We start from the raw sequence: 22,421 nt of genomic DNA, 5'->3' as shown, positions 1-22,421 counted from the left end.
ACCCCAAACTTTGATGGCACACTAGTGAAATAGTGAGTGGAAGAGTGAAAAGATGTGGAAAACCTTGGAGAAGGTATGTGGGAGTGTTTGTGCAGAGAAAAATCTGAAAGTGTGAAAGAATACGCAGCTTAGGGTTTAAAAATACCCTAATGGGCTCGGGTTCCGCTAAGGGGAACTAAAACCCAATCTGCGAGAGTACCGCTCAACGGCACTTTCGTGATGTGTTCTTCTCCTTCTTTTCTTAACCTACGTGCCTCCCAGACATGCCCCTCATTGGTTCCCTGCAATTCAATGTTTAAAATGCTTATGCAAACCCTAACTAAAATAAACAAACAGAAATATTCAATCAACTGGGTTGCCTCCCAGGTAGCGCTTGTTTAACGTCACTAGCCTGACCCAAAATCCACCAACACCCATCAGTAGGTGCAAAATTTTCTTACCAACACCCATCAGTAGGTGTTACAAACATAGTATCCTTCAGTAGATACTTAACCACCTAGCATCCATCCAGTAGATGCTATCTCCAACAAAATAATTACAAAAATAATGTTCACAAATTAAAAATTACAAAACCAAATCAAAAGTCTTTAAATCCACTGGGTTGCCTCCCAGCAAGCGCTCTTTTAATGTCATTAGCTTGACCCACTAAAGTTCAAGTTCCATCTTCTTTATAGTTGATGTTGTCATTCCACCAACTCCTCAGCTGTTTCCTTTGAACTATTTTGGTCCTTCTAGAATATGGAGACTCTATCTCTATCATCTCCTTCTCTTTAAAGCCCTTCACAACCCACAACTTGTTCTTGATTCTTACAGGTGTGCCAAGTTGGAGTCTTCTTTTCTTCCAGTCTCTAGGAATTTCTTCTCCTCTTCCAATCTCTTCTTCCTGGGGTACCTGAAACAACAAACAATGGTTACCTGAAACCTCAAGATTTTCATCTTTACGGCTAGTCATGGGTGCATCTCGAAATGCAGCTTTATAACTAGCTTCTTCCTCCTTTGCTTGCGTCTCATCTTTGAAGACATCTACCACCACTCTCTCCTCTCTGTCCTGGAGCACCACTATACCTTCATTTACATCTATGATAGCCCTGGCCGTTTTCATAAACGGTCTTCCAAGTATGATAGGTATCTTCTCGGTCTCCATCTTCATCACCACAAAGTCTGCCAAGAACTGAAGTTTGCCAACACAAACTATAATGTCCTCTACAATCCCACATGGCTCCTTTGAAGATCCATCGGCCATTACTATTTTAACCTTTGCAGGTTTCACTTTAACATTGCCGATTTGCTCCAGTAAAGAATAAGGTATCAAGTTAACACTTGAACCTAAATCAAGAAGAGCTTTCTTTACCTTTTTCTTCCCTATAGTACAAGGGATAGAAAAACTGCCTGGATCTGTTGCTTTAGGAGGGAATGACTCTTTTTTAACAGTTATACACTCTTTTGCCTCATCATCTCTACGTCTCTTCTTTGTAGAGATTTCTTCATCAGATTTTGTGTAAACTGCAATTTTCTGTAGAATCTGTTCCCAAGGTGCTTCATTATCCACCATTCTGAATAATTCTGTGAAGTCCATTTGTTTCTCTTGATTTATTGGAAAAGGAAAAGTATTTTTGCTCTCTATTTCTCTTCTTTCTTCTATTTCTCCTTCTTCTAACTCAATTATCTCTTCATTCACACTCTTTACCACTTTGCACTCTTCTATGGGGTTAACCTCAGTATTAGCCCCAAAATTTCTATTTGGCCTTTCTTCCAATTGCTTGGTAATCTGACCCATTTGAATCTCCAAATTCTTTATAGCAGCTTCAGTGCTCTTTTGAGAAGATTCAGTTTTCTGTATGAATTGCTGAAGAGTTTCTTCCAACCTTGTTGATCTTTCATTAAGCATAGATAACTGTTGCCAAAAGGTTGGTTGCTGCTGTTGCTTATTATATTCATTAGCTTGCCCAATTTGTCCTTGACCAATGCTTGGATGTGGTTTCCACCCTTGATTGTAATTCCCTTGACGGTATGGAAATTGATTAGCCATGAAATTAACATCCTCCACGGCTTCCACTGGAAAAGCACATTGACCATTGATATGATCACCTCCACATAATTCGCACAACTGGGTTTGTACCTATGCAGCAGTTTTCAACTCTTTAGGTAATTGTGCAAGAGTTTTAGTCAGAGTCTCCAACTGTTGAGTTAGAATTTTATTTTGAGCTAGCAAGGCATCATGTGTCTGTAATTGAAGAACCCCTTTTTGTTGCATAGGAGCTCCTCTCTCACTGTGCAGCTCATTATCACTAGTAGCCATGTTTTCTATAATTTCTGTGGCTTCCTCTGGAGTTTTCCATTTAATATTGCCTCCTGCTGAGGCATCAAGCATCATCTTGGTTTGTGAACCAAGCCCTCCAAGGAAAGTTAAGACTACTTCTTGTTCTTCAAAGCCATGCGTGGGTGTTTTTCTTAGTAGACTTTTGTATCTATCCCATGCATGCCCCAGTGATTCTTCCATGCCCTGCTTAAATGAAGATATCTCTTGCTTGCCTTTTGTCACCTTTGATTGTGGAAAGTACTTGTTCAAAAACTTTGTTACTACTGCTTCCCACTCTGTGAAACTTCCTTCTGGAAAAGAATTCAATCAAAGCTTAGCATTGCCTCCCAATGAGAAAGGAAACAAACTAAGTTTGATCGCTTCATCTGGCACCCCATTGATTTTGACTGTGTTGCAAATTTCATTAAATGTAGTAAGGTGCTCATATGGGCTTTCATGAGATAACCCATTAAATTGATTGCTCTTCACCAGTTGGATCCGTGCTGGTTTGACCTCCATATTGGCTGCATTGACTCTAGGTCTAGCTATGCTGTTAAAGTGCTGAGGTCCAGCTATATTGGTGTAATCAACAAGAGTTCTTCTGATATTATTGTTCTCCATATTTTCTGTGCTATGAACAGAACCTTGTGGTGATGGTTGTAACAGAGTTTCCGGAGGAGGGAAAAGTTCTCTAGATGTTCTGATTCTTCTCCTCCGTCTACTGTCTTCTAATCCTTCAAGCAGAGGTTCTGTTGTTTTCTTGCTCCTAGTTCGAATTGCCTCCTGCATACACAAGAACACAAAACCCTAGAAAAGATTTGGTTAGCACAAAAAGATATAAGAGAAGATATAAGATTCAGAAAATAAAAACAGAAAACAGAAAAACAGAAAACAAAAAAATAAAATAAAATAAAATCAAATAAAATACAAACTGAAAAATATAAAAAGAAAAATAAAATAAAATAAAAAAAATTCGAAATTTAAATTAAAAATAAAAAAAATAAGTCAAAGATAATCAATAATCACTCAAATTAACCAGTTAAACCACGAGTCCCCGGCAACGGCGCCAAAAACTTGATGGACAAATTTATGAACACCAAAATATGATGTCACAAACTTGTTTTCAATCGGCAAGTGTGACCGAATCGTTCAAGTAATAAACTTGGTAAGACCAAGTATCCTTCTTCCCAAAGGACTCACGGCCTAGTTTAGTTGTGTGATTGTTTGATTAACTAAGACTTAAAGACGAAATATTTGGAGTTTAATATGCAAGACAGAAAATAAACATGTATGCATGAAGTTTTGATCAATGGCAAAAAGCAAAAGATAAACACTTTCAATGAAATTTATGTATGAATATGTTGTTGGGGGTCAATTTCATCTTATCCACTCTCATATATTTTAGGAATTCAACATTCAAATCATCATTGTTAATGCCACTCTCTAAAGTACCTTTCTAGAAGGCTTCTCCCTAATCACGAGTTCATACAATTCCTAGCATTCCTAATGATCAGTTCATAAGTGCAGGAGCTTAACGACAACCAATATCATATTGGGAGAAATTCCCCGGATCTAGACTTCCCCGTACGTGCCCGTATCGACAAAACCAATAATCATGCATCGAATGAGTTAAACAATGCAAGCATTAAGCAAAGAGGAAAAACCCTAACTAATGATGAAAGAAAGCATAAGTCTTAATTAAAAGATGTAAAAACAGATTCCATATATGAGAGTTTCACAAGATTACATTGATTCCCCAACAAACATACAGAGTTTAGTTCACCATATTCATGGTGAACCTAGATGAATTACAATGAAAGAATGAAAGAATAAACCCTAAAAAGGTGAAGAGGAAGCCTCAGCATCCAAGATCCTCCTTCAAAGGGGTGGAAGAGAGAGTGTTTGCTTCGTTCCAGCCAAAGATACCTAACCCTAGGAAACCCTAAAGCTTAAATACCATTCGTAAATTATAAAAAATTAGGTCCAAGCCCATTAAAGTGCCGCTCAGCGGTAAAATACCGCTCAGCGGTAAGTGCGTGTCTTGCTTTCTCCCCTCAGCGGCCATTTTGCCCCTCAGCGGATCTCCCGTGAGTGCTTGAGTGCCGCTCAGCGGTAAACTGCCGCTGAGCGGTGACTTCGGCTTCTCCTTTTGCACTTTTTGATGTCTTTTCTGATTTCATCTCTTTCCTTCTTCACTTCTTTCACCAAATTCACCTTAAAACTTGCACAAAAACACTGAAATCAAGCATAAACCTGTCCAGCTCTCTTATTTCTAAAAATATGAAGAAAAGCATGATTTCAAGCTAGTTTCTAAGTATAAAGGTTGCTTTTAGTATCAATTTTAAGCATGAAAATAACAGTTTTTCAACTGTTATCACCTGTCCACTGAGACTTTTCTGGAATGTACTCAATATTTTGATTCAAATCAACACTGACATGAGGACCAACACGTTGTCTTTGAGCTTGACGAGCAGTTTGAACACCACTCCCAATAGCTCGATCAGCTGCCCATAACTCGACCATTAAATCGTAGTGTTTTATATTGTTAACTCTCCACTTCGCCGCAGCTGGCCGCGACTGCAACAACAAAGACAATAAACACACTGCTTCATATTATGTATATTAAGGATCCACATAAAAAATAAGTATTTTTATAAATACCTGAATCAGGTCAAGCCAGACTTCGTCCTTAGCATGAAATGTCATACTTACTGGATTCCAAGCAAATCCACTCAATCCAGAAAACAAGTCATGCACCTCACGCCATTTATCCTTTAACACTTTCTGACGATTTTTGACATTATTTTTGGTAACTGCGACATACCCAGCGCTATGAAGATGATCAACTATGTTAGTATATGCCTGGGTTGTCCAGCTTCCGTCAACCCTATTACCCATTCTTGATTCCTCGATCATGCAGTGTAGTAGACGTGCGTCCATGTCCTCTGTCCACTTCATGAACTCTCTAGTAGGACCAGAGGACGGAATGGCGGCTGCCTTACCCCTATTCATTTTATACCTAAAGAGTCAAGAAATATTTTTCAAGTTAACATAAAACATCCTTAATAATATGTTCTTCTCATACAGATAAAAATAAATTAAAATACAATACAATCAAATACAATAACTACGATGCTTGGTAATCACGCCACATTTGATCAGCTATACAATCCTATGGTCCTCTTCTCTAACTTGAGATGAAGTCCCATCATGTTCTTCCCTTTCATTCAACTAGTTATCAACTTCATCGAGTAAGGAGTCATCGTTATCCACGCCCCGAAGGAAGTTGTGTAATATACAACAAGCTAGTATGATATTAGTCATCGTCTCCAATCCATAGTGTGGTTCAGTGCCACTTCCAATGATAGGGAATCTTTTTTTCAACACACCAAAAGTTCTTTCAATTACATTTCTCAACGACGAGTGCCGATGATTAAACAACTCCCGTGCATTTTGTGGTCCTCTGCGTGTATATTCTTTTAAGTGATATCTTACGCCTCTATATGGAGTCAAAATTGTGCTTTTCAACATGAAACCTGCATCACCCAGGTAGTATTTTCCTACAATTTTCCACATACAAAGGTAATTAGTCACTACTAAATAACTTCATGGACATCGATTGTTTACACACTGACCTTGGGGGATAACCAATGGATCATCTCGATAAGAGCATTTTTTAATATTCTTGAATCGGATGCAGTGCCTTCCCATCCAGCAAGAACGTAGGTGAATTTCATGTCAAAATCACACGCCGCAAAGACATTTTGTGTTGGCCAATCTTTTCTTCCTCGAAATCTCGGAGCTTCAGAACTTGGAACCCTTACCCTAACATGAGTACCGTCTATGGCCCCCAAACAATCCTAAACATAAAAATATTAACTCATCATATGTCTCAGAATTTGTTATCATCCTTGTTCAAATAACATTAACAGATGTAATGAAATCACTACCTTAAAGTACGGATAAAATCGATTGTTGTTCAACACATGTTGATGAACCTCATTTCCTGATGGTTGTATTAGAAATTCTGATTCTAAACTTAAGATAGCGTCCAACACATTGTGAAAGTGATTGCTAACCGTCGATCCTGATCGATGAAAGAAAAAGGTCACACTACGATTCTTAACATTATGACCAATTATATGAAGAAATTCAGCAACTTGTTCCTCCACGGTCGACCGAATTGCATCCTTGACTAACCCAGTTGATCTTACTCTCTCACAAAGATTAATAAATGCCTCTGGACCCATCCTAATAATGTCGCGGCACCGATGAGTATGCGCAAGATATGACATTAACTGCTCCCTACGACGGTCTCTATCAGGTAGGTAATTGCTTACACTACTGGAATCAGTGGAGTACATATTCAAGATACTCAATGCGTGTCCAACAATGCATAACATTGTGATTGCCGCTAGTGATGTGGTTATTTGTAAGTGTTGACGTATCATTCCAATAATCTTGAAGTCTACACCAACCACATCATCATCTACATCTTCGCGGTCCAAATATGATAAATCTATATGTTCTTCCATCTATATTTACTTAAATCAAAATCATGCAACTCCACAATATTCATTAAACATAATTCATATATACATTAATACATTCAAATGTACATTATAAATAAACAACAATAACTACCATCACACAACATCAACTTCTAATACTTTTTTTTAATACATACATATACATATAACAAATGATATCCAGGTTTGAAAAATTAACACATTCATATACTAAATAACACAGAGTAATATAAATGACCATAATATATATCATTCATACATTCAAACTTGTAAATGTACACATAACCACCACCACTGATTCAATCATTAACATATATATAATACATAAAAAATCATGTAAAACACTTACCTGTTGAAGACCTTCTTCACTTTATGCACACTTCAATATGGTTTCAGCAAGATATTTTCACAAATGAGTGCCACAATTAGACAAATCAGACAACCAATTTTAGCTTGAGATGGTAACTTGGAATCAAACCTACAAATATTTAGTTAACACCCCCATTTTTTCAATGCTTCGACAGTCAATTTTCAAAATCACATTAACCTTACCACTTTCGATAAACTTCACGCGTCCACCACGATCACACTACGTCCATGCACAGTGAACACCTGCATCAAAAACACACCGTTAGACTTAATAAGATTTCACCCACCATGGACCAACGTCTCTCTCCCACTTCGCGCAACAACCACCAAAGTGAACACTCTTCCATCCATTATAGCAGCTCTGGTGCCCTCCACTGACCAACATACACCACTTTACCTTTACTTTCTTGTTTCTGGAAACTGGTTAACATATAACCATATGTCCCCTCAACCCTTTCATGATGCAGACTGCCTGAGAACATTGTAACATGCATGTTCCGAATCATCACCCATCCACAACCACCTCTCTGCACCCAGCTCTTGAAGCCCCTCAACACCCAGCTCTTGAAGCCCCTCAACGTGCACAACCACCTCTCTGCACCCAGCTCTTGAAGCCCCTCAACACCCAACTCTTGAAGCCCCTCAACGTGCACAACCACCTCTCTGCACCCAGCTCTTGAAGCCCCTCAACACCCAACTCTTGAAGCCCCTCAACGTGCACCAGTAAGAAAATAGCCACCAGGGAAGCTCTGTAATCGGTTACCACTTCACGTAACCGATTACAGAAATGCATGCATTTCTTCAGTTCTCTGTAACCGCAACACCCAGCCTGTAACCGATTACGCGGATCTAGTGCACTGTTCACCATCTTCTCCAACACGCCCTTGGACTTTCTTCATCTTCAACAACCACCTCCTGCATTCCACCAACACGCAGATCATGCTTCTTCCTCCTCCTATACAACCTGCAAATCAAAACAAACTAAATCTCCTATGATAAACCAGAATGGTATGTTACTGACCTATCCACTTGCTGTTCTTCTTCTCAAGAAAACCTTCTTCTCTTTGTCGTCGTCTGAGCTTACACCGAACCACTCTCTCTTTGCACACAGCTTACAACACTGCCAACCAATTTATTAAGCTTCTTACCACTCAATAAATAACATCAGCTACCCACAACCAACCACGTTTGAATTCTCACCAACGGGTCAATGGCACTTCTGCACTGTAACTGTGTGGATGCAGGAATCTTTCCTGTTCAATGGCTGTTTGAAGCTTATCAACTATTAGTAGTAGCTCAGGAATATTTCAGTGCCACGCCCCCACGCCAAGTTGCTTTCTCGTGCATGCACAGTGCAAAAGTAAATACTTCACTGTTTTGGATTTGTTTGATACATGTAATCAGTTACCCTTAACCATAATCGGTTATGTGATGCACTGCTTTTCATTTCCATAGGATTGACATTGGAATTTAATATAAAGTTAGGGGCACACTGGACATTTCAGTCAAAATCAGCGCAAATCTTCTCACTTTCGCGGGTGATGAAAAAGGGATGTATCCTGCAAATCCGTCCGCGCTTTTCCTCGCTAATCGTCTCAAACGAACACCACGGCATGCTTAATTCATCGCTCTGTAATTCGCATGAACAGTAAATTCCGTTCATGCGAACACAGCCTAAAAGCAAAGAAAGACTTTGAGACAGCGAGAAATTGATGGGAAAAAGATGTCCAACTTTAGGCCCCTTCGCGATTATCTTCCCCGAGTGTTGATCCTGCACAAGACAACCAGACTGTGAGAATTGAACTCGACAATCATTGTCGACTAATTGACCAACAAAAATGAGATTACTAGTGAGACCAGGAGCAACAAAGACATTTGTTAGAAATGAAGAAATATCACCAGTTTCTGTTATAGGCAATTGATTTTCACCAGCAGTATGTATCTTGAGATTCCCCAAATATTTTTTTAATATTAGTAAGGAATCGAGTATTGTTGGTCATGTGGTTGGCCCCGGAATCAAAGTACTATGGTGAAGAGGAGTTACCTCAGAATCCCAAAGCAGAAAAAGCTGAAATGATCATTTGTTGAACCATTTCAAGGGTCAAAGTTGAAACATCAGTAGTAGCATTTTGATGGACAGGTGCTGAATTGGCAGAACTGTTCGTAACAGAAGAATCAGTTGTGGTTGTAAAAGTTGTTGCAGGTCGTCGTGGTGGCCTTATTGGGCATTCCTTAATAATATGATCATCCTTTTTGCAGTAGTTGCAGATTTTTTTGGATAGGTTGAAGCATAGTGGCCAAATCGCTTGCAACTAAAACATTGAATAGTACTCATGACATGGCGGCGTGACTTCCCTTGTGCCACATATGCTACTGGAACAGTAGATAATCTTTGTTCTTCAATGATGGACTGTGTAAGAAGACGTTGTTCTTCACGTAACAAATCATTGAGACATGCATCCAACGATGGCACAGGATCTCTATGCATGAGATTGGACCAGATACCTTCAAAGTCAGATCACAATTTCATAAGAAATTGGTCACGTTTAGTAATATCATGGATTGTTTGTACGGAACTTAGACCTTCAAAAGGCAAGTTTGCATAAACTATATCAGTGTATTCAGCTCAAAGATTCATGAATTGAGAGTAAAAATCAGAGATGGAGAGACTATCTTGTTTAAATATAGCGATGTTGTGCTCAAGCTGGAATCGGCGAGCTGCATTATTTTGACTATAAATTTTCTTCAGGTAAGACCACATTGTGGTTGCAGTCTTGTAAGGGCGAAGATTCAGGACAATGTTCGAATCAACGGAACCAAGGATCCAAGTCATGACTTGAGCATCTTTGACTGCCCATTTGGCATGAGCAACCGTCTCTTGGTCTTTGTTAGGGGCAGGAATGCTGCCATCAACATCACCCCACAAGTCTTTTCCGGTGACAAAGATCTGGAATTGGAATGCCCAAGTTGAGTAGTTTTTTTCATTAAGGCAAATGTATAAGACATCATATTTTTCGGAAGTCATCGAGCTAGGGAAACAGGAAACGAGAAAAAAAAATAACCAAGAAGAATCATGAAGCATGATCATGAATCTAGGACAAGGCTGAAAAAACACAAACTAGGTTTTGGGATCGTAACTAGGACTGATACCATGTTAAACTCAGAGAAGATTGAGCCAAAAAAACTGTCTCTACTCTTGCTAGAGAATTTTCATATAAATACAAATGATTACAATCTGTCAAGCTGATTTTCAGCCCACTAAATAAGCTAAACTATCATATATACATTTACTACAGATAATTATCCTAATTAAGAGAATAACCGTTACAAATAAATATACAATTGCATATCTTTTTCCATTCATTTTGTTGACATGGTGTGTGTGTTACCAATGAGAAGCGTTGGTGTGTTGAAGACAATGATTTTGATGATGCTACAAAGTGAAGAATATGAAGACCCTTGTTGCATTAAGCTTAAAAGCATTCTTGTATGTTGGTCCACGAGGAAAGGGAACAAGAGCCTAGATGCAAATCGAACAGCGTATAACAGTTGAAGATCGAATGATCTCTAACAAACAATGACCGAACGCGATTAAAAACCGAACGGCTACAATCAGAACAAGGTCGAACACTGTTCATGGCCGAACACAGCTAAAAGACCGAACGACATATAAAAGTTGAAAGTTGAACAACGTACAGTAGTTAAAGGGTGACCACTGTTCAAAACCGAATGGTCATCATCAATTGAAGACCGAACGGTCATATAAAAAAGGTTGAACGACGTATAGTAGATTAATAGGTGGAAGCCGAACACAACTAAAAGACAAGTTGAAGGCTGAACAAAACTAAAAGACCGAATAATCACTAACAGGTTGAAGTTGAACACAGGCTAAACACATGCCGAAAAGTTAATAACCAAATGGTGTCGAACACAAGTCGAGCACAGTTACGGACCGAACGGCTCTGTAAAGAAGCGTAACGATATTAAGTCCAAACTAGAATAAAATGAAGTGTTGGAAGGTATACGAGAATTAAGCCGAGCGGTGGAAAGTTGTATGAGATAAGAAGATAACCGAACGGTATAAGGTTGTGAGTGATCGAACCGAACGATGAAAGGCAGTAAGGAATCAAGTCGAGCGGTGGAGAGCTGTGAGACCAAGTAAGGAATGACCGAGACCGAGTAGTTAGCATCGAACGTTGGAAAGCTGAGGAACCGAGCCGAACGGCAGAAGGTGATAAGGGGTTGAATCGAACGACACGAGGCTGTGACGAATCAAAAACCGAGTGGCAGAAGGTGAAGAACTCGAGCCGACCGATTGACGAGTTAAATATCCTAACTGGTCCATGTCTCGCATATAATCGATTATTACTTACAATAATCGATTATCACTAGAAGTTGGAATGCGTCTTTTCATTTTCAGACCAGTAGGTTATAAATCTCTTTGTTAGAACCTTCAAAAGACAACTTTGCGAATTTGAGAATATAGTGAAATCTGAGGAAGTTCTCAAGTGCTAGTTCTTGCTCTTGTCAAGTATTGTGAATAGGAGAAGCTTACGCTCTGTGTATCAAAGGTCTGAGCGGTTCTCTTCAAGTTGGAAGAGTTGTTGTTTTCGGTTCGTTTGTCGAAGGAAGCTCTTCTGGTTCGTTTGTCGAAGGAAGGTTCTTGTTGCATTCTTTCGTTCGTTTGTCAAACGAAAGGTGTTATTGTTTCTTAATCTTTATTTGAAATCTTGTAATATGTACAAAAAATATTTTAGTGGAAAAGTTAATCACTAATTATAGTGATTAACGACTAGACGTAGAATCTTTTGATTCGAACCAGGATAAAAATCAGTTGTGTGATTTTTTCTACTCCTTACACTCTTATATTTTCTGCTCATCAACTGTTTGATAAAAAGTTTATAAGAAAATTAAAGGAACCATATTTTAAATTGACCGAACAAGTTCTTTGCTTTTAACAATTCGTATCGTACTCTGTTTTAATATTTCCGTTGCGCAAAATCGGTATCGGTTGTTCCAACATTGTGAAGGCACATGGTGCAATCATGGATGAGGATTGAAGTAGTGAATGTTGAAGAAGCTGAACTTTGAACCAATGGAGCTCGAGGCTGAATACGAAGACACAAACCGTATTCGATTCCAAAGGACGGGGAATTGATTCCACCTTATGTAAAAAATCATGAAGAAGTCGTATTTGGTTATGAGCATGACGTATTTGGTTACACCGTAGGCGTATTTGGTTCAAACACAGGTGTAACCGATTCCAAGCTTCATTGTTCATTCCAATGGAGTTGTTGTAGTTTTGGTTTGGTGTTTACTCAAATGTAAATATTTTTTATTTTAAAAAAAATTATTTTTTTCTCTCCTTATAATAATTTTAACAATTATATATATTATTAACAATTATTGTTTATATTACTTTTACTATTAAGGACATTTTGATAATCTTCAATTTCTACCAATTAAACCATTTTTTTATCTGTCACATTGGTTAAATCTTACACTATTTTTTACCAATTTCACTCTCACTCACCTCCAAATCCGTTAAAAACAAAATAAGGTTTAAATCCTCTAATGCTTCTCATATTTGTTGAGGAATATCAAGTTAGTCCTTTTGTTTAAAACGATCTCAATTGGGTCCTAAATTTTGTAAATTCGTAACAATTAAGCACTTTCCATTAAGTGGTCAGAAACCGCGTGAAGAGTTGCTGACGTGTTGCACAATAAACATGTTGATCTGAATGTTTATATTACGTGGAATTAAGATTTAAATTATGATGATGTAATAGTTTTTGACATGACATTATTTAATTGGTCAATGTGGGTAGCAAAATAAATTAGGGATTTTATGTAGTTCAGATTAGGGATTTCAACTACATAGAGTTTACAGAAAGAGGGATTTCGAAAGAGAATTAGAGATTTTGGACACAAGACAAACACCGTGAAAGAGATTTAAATGCGAATTGGATAAAAGACGAAGATAATCAGTTGAGGCTTTGCCGATTATGTGGAGACCACAAAGCCCTCTTTTGTTTCTCTTCCCATCAGGATTTCTCATTGTGATGTTGTTTTGCATGTTAGTATTCACTTTCTTATTTTCTTTTTTTTTTCACGAAAAAGAGTTGTGATCTAGAGGTAAAGTTACTTTAAAATTCAGTGAAAGACCTTAATGCAAATCTCAGGTTACAATTAAAGAAGATGCAAGAATCTAATGTTGAACTGGTTCTTGCTATGTAGGAGCTCGATGAAATGTTGGAACAGAAAAAAATTCATATGTGTAACCATTCCTATGCAAACAATCGTGATAAAATTTTAGTAGAGAAAAAGATAAACCTCTCTAAATGCGAATCGGATGATGATGATGAAGAACAGAAAGCATTGGAGGATCTGGTTAAGGATCACGCCAAAGCCAAGGAGACATACTAATTGGAGAAGAAAATAGTATACCTCTATGGTGAAATAGAGATGTACAGTAGAGACAAAGATGAGTTAGATGAAGCAGGAAAACCATGGAGATGTCATGCTTACTTGAGTAAGTAGAAGATAAGGAAAATTTAAAAATTGATTTGGAAATTATGAAGAAATCAGCAGAGGAATTTGAGACACTTTTACATAAAGGAATTGTGGAAAGAAATGAATTGTTGGCAATAATTAAATTGTTGAAGAGGGAGACAGAAGAGTCACTTAATGAGCTAAACATAATCATCCACCACAAGGATGAAAAAGAAACTGAGGTCAGAGTCTTGCAGTCAGAGTTGGGGGTTGTTAAAGCTTAGTACAATGACCTAAAACACATCAGCCACTGAAATTATCAAGAATGGCATGTCCTAAAAATATGAGGACTATATGATGGTTTAAACCAAACCAAAAAATAACAATCAATTTACCCTCAAATTCATTTACTCTGTCTCCCAAATCCATTTATTTAATGTGAACGCGTTTGTGTGAAAAATAAAATTGAATTTTCCTCTTATTCATGAATTAGAGTCTATAACACCCAAATTTAAGGTAAATTACAAAAAATTAGAAAATATGAATTAAAATAAAAATCAAACTTAAAAAAAATATTTTTTTAATGGATAACAACAATGCAAAAGTTGAAAAATTTGAGTTAAGTGGTCTCTTTTGCCGACGTATCCAATACGCTTATATTTGTCAGTTGATACACACGTTATGTGTGTTAGCGTTTTCCTCAAATTTCCAATATTTTGAATACAGCAACCAGAAAGCATGATTAAGTGTTGATAATTTTGTATACATATTAACCCAGCAATATTATCTCACTAATTACCACTAAATAAACTTTAACCAGATTTAAATTTCATTAAAATTTCATAAAATTTGAGTAAGCTGGACGTATATATATACTTAACAATATCTTGTTGAAAGAAAAAATGCAGAAAAATCGGCAAAGACCTATGGTTGGTGGTTGCTACAAATCATAAACATATAAGAAATAAATACATTGCATCATTTTAAGAAATTTATTGTTTGATTGATTGGACATTAAAGACAATAAAGCCTTTTTACAAGCAGGTTGTGTTGTAGAACACTTATTTTGCATGTAAAGTCTTCTCAAGCTACCTAATTCCACTAATCATCTCACATAATACCTATTAATTTAGAAGTTGTGCAATCAATACACTAGCTTCCCAACAATATTATGCTAATCCCACAAAATGTGAATAATTTGTTCAAGTTGTAAGTGGGTTTTGTCCCCTCTTCTTGTACAATATTTAACAATTTGATAGCGAAGCACTCAAAAGTTGGAATCATATTTAAAAATTATTCATTGGGACCCAAAACCTCAACTTCAGTTTAAATAAGATTTAGAAGGTAAATAAACAACTATGACACATACAAAAACTAATATTTTTCATTTCTACAACATACGTCAAAAACCTCTCTGAAAAAAAAAATATACTAAAGTTTGAATAAACTCTAAAGTATTTGTTGTAATTGGGATTTATATATGGAAAACCATTATGTTAATATTGAAATATTATTAATAAAAGATTATTTGGTGCCTCATAAAATGCATCGATGTTGAATATTTCAGACATTTCCCAGTCTTCAAGACCTTGATGATTTTGAAATCTGTGTTATAACTTAGAAATCACGATTGAATATAAAGTAGTTAGTCTAGGAACATTAGGGTCCAAAACCAAAACAAGATACGAGTCATGATTATCTTGAACAAGATATTGAGCTTCAGAATTTTTAAAACCCCACAATCCCCTGCTTTCTTCGCTGTCGTATCTCATTTTCTAATAACAAGTTGTGTTTGATTCCCACACTATGGGATTCTTAAGGTCAACCAAATACAGTGCCCTTAGACAAAGGGCTACGTGACCCTCACACAAACCTCTATTTGGATCTTCTCCAATATTTAAAATGCCAAAAATAATGTTAGTGTATGATTGTTCATCAGAATACTCTGCATTTTCATCAACTTGGTTGTAGTTTCTGAACTACATATTGGGTGATTCAACATAAACTAATGAAGCTCATAAATCATACATCTTACTATAATCACCCTCTCCAATCTCATGAGAAAGCAAGTGTAGTGGATGCCACCTAATTAATATTATTGCTCCCTCTTTAATGCTTGATTACTTTTGTTACAAGATCATTGCACCCTAGTATATATAATTTTGTTTAACTTTGATAAAATTTATTAAGTTTTGGTTGAGTAATACATATTGATGAAAATTTACAAATTTATTATTTCAAGGAGTAAAAGGTAGTATTAATTTTTTATTTTGTGTTAAACTCATATTTCATTAATGTTATGTATCATGTAATAGTTAGTGTTGTATCTTCTCTATAATCATCTTTCATGAAAGATACATCATCAAATAATAATTTTTGTAATCATTTAATATAATTGTATGTTTATGTATGCAGAACTTAAACTCAAACTACTAATTACTGAGTGAATCTTCAAGAACCCCACATACTAGGAAAAAACAATATCGCACCCAAAATTAGTGATATTTTGGTATATTCAAAAGGCTTCATTTACAATCAAAATAACATATATTCAACCATAGTAGACCGAGTTGAGAAAAAATCCTTGACTTAATCAGTGTTCAGAATAACTGCAAGTGTGCATACTGAAGAATTATTGATTGAGAATCATTGCACAAGCTTGACACATTTGCATGATCCTACACCGGCAGCTACCAACTATGAAGAAAAACAAGGAACATGAATAAACCAAGAAATTGAAGTTACAATCCAATACAATTTCTTGAGGAAGTGACTCCACCATCCACAACAAGATTGTGGCCACTGACATACTTAGATTCATCACTAGCAAGATAAAGTGCAGCCTCAGCTATGTCCACTGCCCTCAAAGTTGTTCCTCTCAAGTTGGCAAGACTTCTAACAAACTCCTCCATCTTCTCCACCTCCTCTGGCAAGGGCACCCCAAAATTGATGTCCTCTTCCTCTTCACAAGACCTCCATGCATTCACCAGCATGGAAGTAGCCACTCCAAATGGTGAAATGCAATTCACTCTTATCCCATACTTCCCCAACTCACAAGAAGTGTTCTTTGTAAGACCAACTATGGCATGCTTTGAGGCTGTGTAAGCATGTGGTCCCAGGCCCCCCATGACCCCTGCAACACTGCAAGTTGAGATTATGCACCCTACTCCTCTTGGAATCATCACCCTTGCAGCATGCTTCATTCCCAGAGCCACTCCCCTCACATTCACACACATCACTCTGTTAAACTCATCAGGATCAAAGTTCACAATGCTCTTGTTCTTGGACTGGTTCCCTAGCACCCCAGCATTGTTGAACATGATGTCAAGGTGTCCATAGCGAGAAACTGTGAAACTCACCAAGTTCTCAACCTCTTTCTCCAAGCTAACATCGCAGTGGACATAGGTGGCTGATGGAGACAGTGTCTCTGCAAGCATGGCTCCAGCTGCATCCTCAACATCAGCAATCACCACCTTTGCACCATGCTTCACAAAAACTCTCACAGTTGCTTCACCTATCCCCCTAGCACCCCCAGTTACAATAGCAATTTTGCCTTCCAACCTGAAGTATAATATCAAACATTTAACAGGCAAAAAATAACAATAACTTGCAAGGTTCTTGATTTTTATGTTGATAATATCTAGCATGACTAAAGAAATGCACTGTCAGAAATTCAACCCACACCTCAGATCATACAACTTTTATTGACAGATATTACTTCTTTAAATAGATTTGAATAACAAAAATAACATTAATTCAATGTTACAAAAGCATTAGACCGTGCTAAAGATAATGTATAGTTTCTCCTTAGAAGTTCAACGAGCTGAAGAGGATTGAAGATTGCAAACTAGCGAATGATGGGTGGAAGAGACTTTTCATTTGCCAAAAAAAAAATGATTTGGAAAGTGTAAGCTATAGAGAGAAACCATTGAAGCACAAAGTTGAATACCTCTTAGAAGAAGGACAAAGGGTGGTTTCTGAAACCTGTGGAGTAACTGGTTGAAGGGGTTTCTCAGACATGACAATCATGGTTGAGAGTTGAGAATGGAAAGAGAGCAAAGGTCAGAGAAAAACAGAGGTAGCAGAGGGTTTTGCAAAATGATTGGTGTTTCAAGTGCAAACCGATATATATATATATAGATAGATAGATAAACACGTGTACATACAAATCTACTACTATATTTTTAAGGAATATTATAGTAAAGAGAACTATTCCATCATCATGTAGGGTGATATTTCACAAAAATAAATTTTATTTAATTAACAAATTAAAAGTAAAGTATAAAAGAAAAATAGATAAATGTGAGGAATGTGTTATTATTGCAGGCAATCATTTTTATTTCCAAAAATACAAAGATATTTATTCTTTTTAGTCTTAAAATTTGGGAGTGTAAGTTTACTAAACAATATTTAGGACTATATATTTTTTAACCCACCAATCAAGAAAATATTTATTCTCTTTCTCGTTTTCCAGGAATAAATAAAAAATTACTTAAAACCAACTCTTCACCGAATATATATTAATAAAAAAGTTATATAAAATTTATTGTATATAAATATATATTGTTGGATTACCATCAAATCTTACTATTAACTTGGATCAATTAATTTTAAAATAATATAATATTGTCGGTCAGAACTATGTATCCAGCAATTAATATCATAGCTTAAGAAACGTAAGTAGTTAAAAACCTGTATTAAATAAATGTTAACATGAATCACATTAGTTTGGTGATGTTGACTTTAAGTTATGAGTTTAAGTTATCTAATTATTCAACTTTGACTCGATTTCATTTAATTAAATTAAATTAATTTTCATTTATAATTTGATTAAATTAAATTTATCTCAAATTAACTTACTTTTATATAAATTATTACCTTGAAACTAGCTATTATATTATATTATTAATAAATTACGTTTTGAATTAGTTTAAATAAATTTAGTAGGACTTCATGTAATAGTCTGAAGATTTTATAAAGCCATTGGGCCCTAATTTAACAAGCCAGACCCATTGACCCAAGGACACTTGAACCTTGGGATGGGCTCTTTCCTTGCAAGTCAGATTTCATTTTACATATTCCTCTCTCTCTAGAACAGAAACCTTGCCCTAACTCAAGTGCTCTGACTTCTCTCTAGGTTTCCAGCCATCTCCACCGATTGAATCCTAATTTGGTGGTGTTTTCTTGTTCCTGGAGTCAAGAGCTACAAAACCATCCGATTGGTTTTGCGTTTCAGCGGGTAAGTAGATTTTCCCTCTTTCCTGTTCTTGTTCTAGGTTGTACCATTTTCTGATTTCCTGTGCCCTGTGTGATTTTGTCTTTCATTCTCGGTTTATTCCGACTCGAAGAGCTAAAGTCTAGCACCTATTTGGTGATTTATAGGTTCTGTACAGTTTCGCACGGTGTAGGGGGTACGGTTAGAGCATCTGTGAACTGTGTTGAGCAACCCACCAGGTGAGGGGAGCTAATTATTTTTCTCTGAATTTATTGCTTGAATCTGATTTTTAAATGTATGCATGTTGTGATATGATTATTTTAATCTGTTTCGAATGAGTTGGTTGGCTGAAATTGTTTTGGTTTGAGGGTTTGGAGTAAGATTCTGTAATGGCATTGATATGGGTAGTAAGTAAGTATACAGACATTGTTTTAGATTACCGTGAGAGGAAATAATATACATATATAAAAAAATAAAAATAAAAATTGGCAATTGAGGTTTAGAGCACAACAGATTAGTTTAGGTAACTTAAATAAATTAATTAAAAAAATTGGTTGAGAGCCTTTCTTTGTTGGTAGGATAGAGGGGACTTAAAAATCTGAGTTGGCATATCCCTGATCATAGAGCAGCCCTGGCCTGGTTCAGTCAGTTGTGACTAGTCATATGTGCTAGCGCCGAAGGTGAGTCTGATGCGTTCAGACATCTGAACCCTCTCCGGTGACCAATTGGGTAGCGATGTGAAGTGGAGAACAAGTATTTTGTGATAATGAAAAATTTAGCAAGCAGATTCATAATTAAGGGAACATTGTAAGTTATTTAGAGATAATACGTATGATAATATATTATATTATATAATGTATAGATTATATATATATATATATATATATTAGTTTAATATTATAAATATAAATATTTATAGTAACGTAATATATATATATATATATATATATATATATATATATAATATAGATAGGTAACGTTATATATATAATATATTATAATTAACGTAATATATATAATATACATAGGTAACGTAATATATATGTATTTATATATATGTATTATATTTTTATGAATCTATCAAAAGAATAAGGTGCAAGTTGTTTTCTTTTTTTTTTATTTATTATTTCATTCAGTATATTAAATTTGCAGTGATAAAATTGTTTTAGTTTTTTAGAGATTATGCTATTATTATTTTTACATATAATCCATGATCTTTATCTTACTGTTTGGTATATATTACTGTTTGGTGATAACATGACAATATCATCTATTAGAGATGATTGAAATTGGTTGTGGAGCATGTTCTGTTATATATGATTTGATATTTAAGGCTTAAATATGTGGTTTGATTATAATTCAAAGGTGTGTGAATTGGGAAAGACTGAAACAGGATTTCATGGTTGCTTATGGTAGTTTCAAATGTAGAATCTCTTGGTGAGATTCTTAGTGTTTTAAAATGAAAAGTAGGGGCTCAGCCTTGAGAGTCATTCTGACGCTCCAATGGTCAATCATACTCACTTAGAGAGGTTGGACCATGTGGTGAGGAGTAGCAGGAGGTCCTTAGTCTTGGGGGCTCCCAGTATGCCTCAAGGCGCGAAACGGACTAACCTCGTGAGTGTGGCAGGGTGGGGAACCCAAGTTTCATAAGTCACCACGGGTGCAAGACTCGCCATAGCCCGACTATCATTTTAAAGTCCGGACAAAGCAAGTCTAGAAATTAACATGCTTAGGTTGTATTTCTGAAATTAATTGGTGTGAGTTATTTCTTATATGTATATGCTTAAATTGAGTTGCATGATTTTATATAATTAGCTCACCCTTGCTTGTTTGTGTTTGTGTTTGTTGCATGCTTTTTCTTTTGCAATGATCATCCACTTGGATGTGAGCAGAGGAGAATGAGGCCTCAGTGGAGAATGTCCTGGAGGGGAATGAGGAAGCAACTTCTTAGTCTCTCTAGGAATTCCATAGCTTTCCATGTATCTGAACAATTCCAGTTCTTGTATTTTGAAGTACTTTAGTATTCCACGTTTTAAAATTTCTTCTACATTCCGGATTACTGTAATCCTTAAATTTTAATTTCTTAGAACCTTATTTGCTATTTTATTATTCTAACTGTTTTCTATTATCATCTATGTTGACGTCTTAATTTTATACCTGCATGAAGTATAATATTGGGATGTCACATTAGTGGTATCAGAGCAGTTTCTTTCTTAGGAACAACTCTTAGGTTCCGTGTGTGCCATGCTATTGCCCTTATACTCTTAGCGTGTCTAGCTCTTTTTGATTCGATTGATGTTCTGTTCTTTTTGTGTGAAACAGAATAATGGCGCCCAGGCTTCCACCTCCTCCACCTCCTCAAAATGAGCCCTCTGAGTCCAATGCAAGACTGGAGGCTGTACTTGAGGCTCTTCAGCAGCAAAACACTGCTCTGGTGCAACAAAACACGGTTGCCCTTCAAAACCTAGAAGCCGCTAGGATAGCCGCTGAAAATGCCAGGATATCTGCCGAGAATGCAAGGACGGAATCTGACCACACCCAGAGGCAGCTGATGGATATGTTGGCCAGGGGTGTACCTACTCAGGGTGCTTCCTCATCTGTTGCTCCAACTCAGGAGTGGACCTTGGAGAGCTTTCTCCAGCACCATCCAGCCAGGTTCACTGGCAAGTGCAGCCCGGATGAAGCGGATCATTGGTTCCAAGACATGGAACGCATATTTGAGGCAAAAGGATGCCCGGATGACAAGAAGTTGGCCTACACTCAGTATCTATTGACAGGGGAAGCTGGCCACTGGTGGAACAGTGTGAAGATGATCCTAGAGAGGCGTGAGACTCCTATTACTTGGGAGTTGTTCAGGACCAAGTTTTACACGGAGTACTTCCCTGATAGCGTCAGATTCGCTAAGGAGGTAGAATTCCTGGAGTTGGCTCAAGGAAACAAGTCGGTGTCAGAATATGCTGACCGTTTTAAACACCTTCTCCGCTTCAGCACTGTACAAGTAAGTGAGGAGTGGTAATGCCGCAAATTCGAGAACGGTTTGAGGAAGGATGTGAAGCTGATGGTAAAAGGATTACGCATCCGAGAGTTCTCTACTTTGGTAGAGATGGCCCGAGACATGGAGAACACATAGGCAGAGCCCGAAGTGTCACAGGGCCAGCGAGTCCAACCACTGAGGGTTGGCGGACCCGCAATATCTAGAGGGGGATCCAGCTCTAGGACGACCCCTTTTTCTAGGCCCACGTCTTCTGGGTCCAGGAGTTCCTCCTCTCAGCCTTCGGTGCAGTAGGGGCATCCCAGTTTTAGCAGCCCTGTTCGGTGTTATATATGTGGAGGACCACACCTTCAGTCTGTGTGCCCTCAGTTGATAGGGTACAAGAGGTGTAACCTCTGTAGGCAGGACGACCACTATGCTAGAGATTGTCCTACTGTTAGGAGGACAGGACCACCACCACGTCCAGCGGGCAGAGCTATTCAGAGGGGTGGCGTCAGGCCACAGGCAGCAGGGAGAGTATACGCT

At 37.1% G+C, this 22,421-nt stretch overlaps 1 protein-coding gene and 1 pseudogene across 1 annotated transcript; both read right to left on the bottom strand.

The window, feature by feature from the left end:
* Positions 1-8,930: 8,930 nt before the first annotated feature.
* On the bottom strand, positions 8,931-9,835 carry LOC148202204 (uncharacterized; annotated as a pseudogene).
* A 6,382-nt stretch (positions 9,836-16,217) lies between these two features.
* Positions 16,218-17,778, bottom strand: SDR2 (NAD(P)-binding Rossmann-fold superfamily protein). The gene is made up of 2 exons (XM_047320512.2): positions 17,639-17,778; positions 16,218-17,250 (listed from the first exon to the last, which is right to left on the bottom strand). Exons 1-2 carry the CDS (start codon positions 17,716-17,718, stop codon positions 16,431-16,433), a joined length of 900 nt encoding a protein of 299 aa, XP_047176468.1. The 5' UTR covers positions 17,719-17,778; the 3' UTR covers positions 16,218-16,430.
* Positions 17,779-22,421: the final 4,643 nt, after the last annotated feature.

The sequence above is a fragment of the Vigna umbellata genome, chromosome 3 (genome assembly GCF_029865625.1).
Source record: "Vigna umbellata cultivar VRB3 chromosome 3, Vumbellata_1.0, whole genome shotgun sequence".
NCBI classification, from domain to species: domain Eukaryota; kingdom Viridiplantae; phylum Streptophyta; class Magnoliopsida; order Fabales; family Fabaceae; genus Vigna; species Vigna umbellata.
The sequence above is the reverse complement of the archived record's forward strand: the minus strand, read 5'-3'. Positions and strand labels throughout refer to the sequence as shown.

Bases quoted from the DNA above. Each gene is read 5' to 3' on its own strand.
- SDR2 (XM_047320512.2), bottom strand. From the start codon at position 17,718: ATGATTGTCATGTCTGAGAAACCCCTTCAACCAGTTACTCCACAGGTT. The intron at 17,251-17,638 runs GTATTCAACTTT...ATTATACTTCAG, and splicing joins CTTTGTCCTTCTTCTAAGAG to GTTGGAAGGCAAAATTGCTA.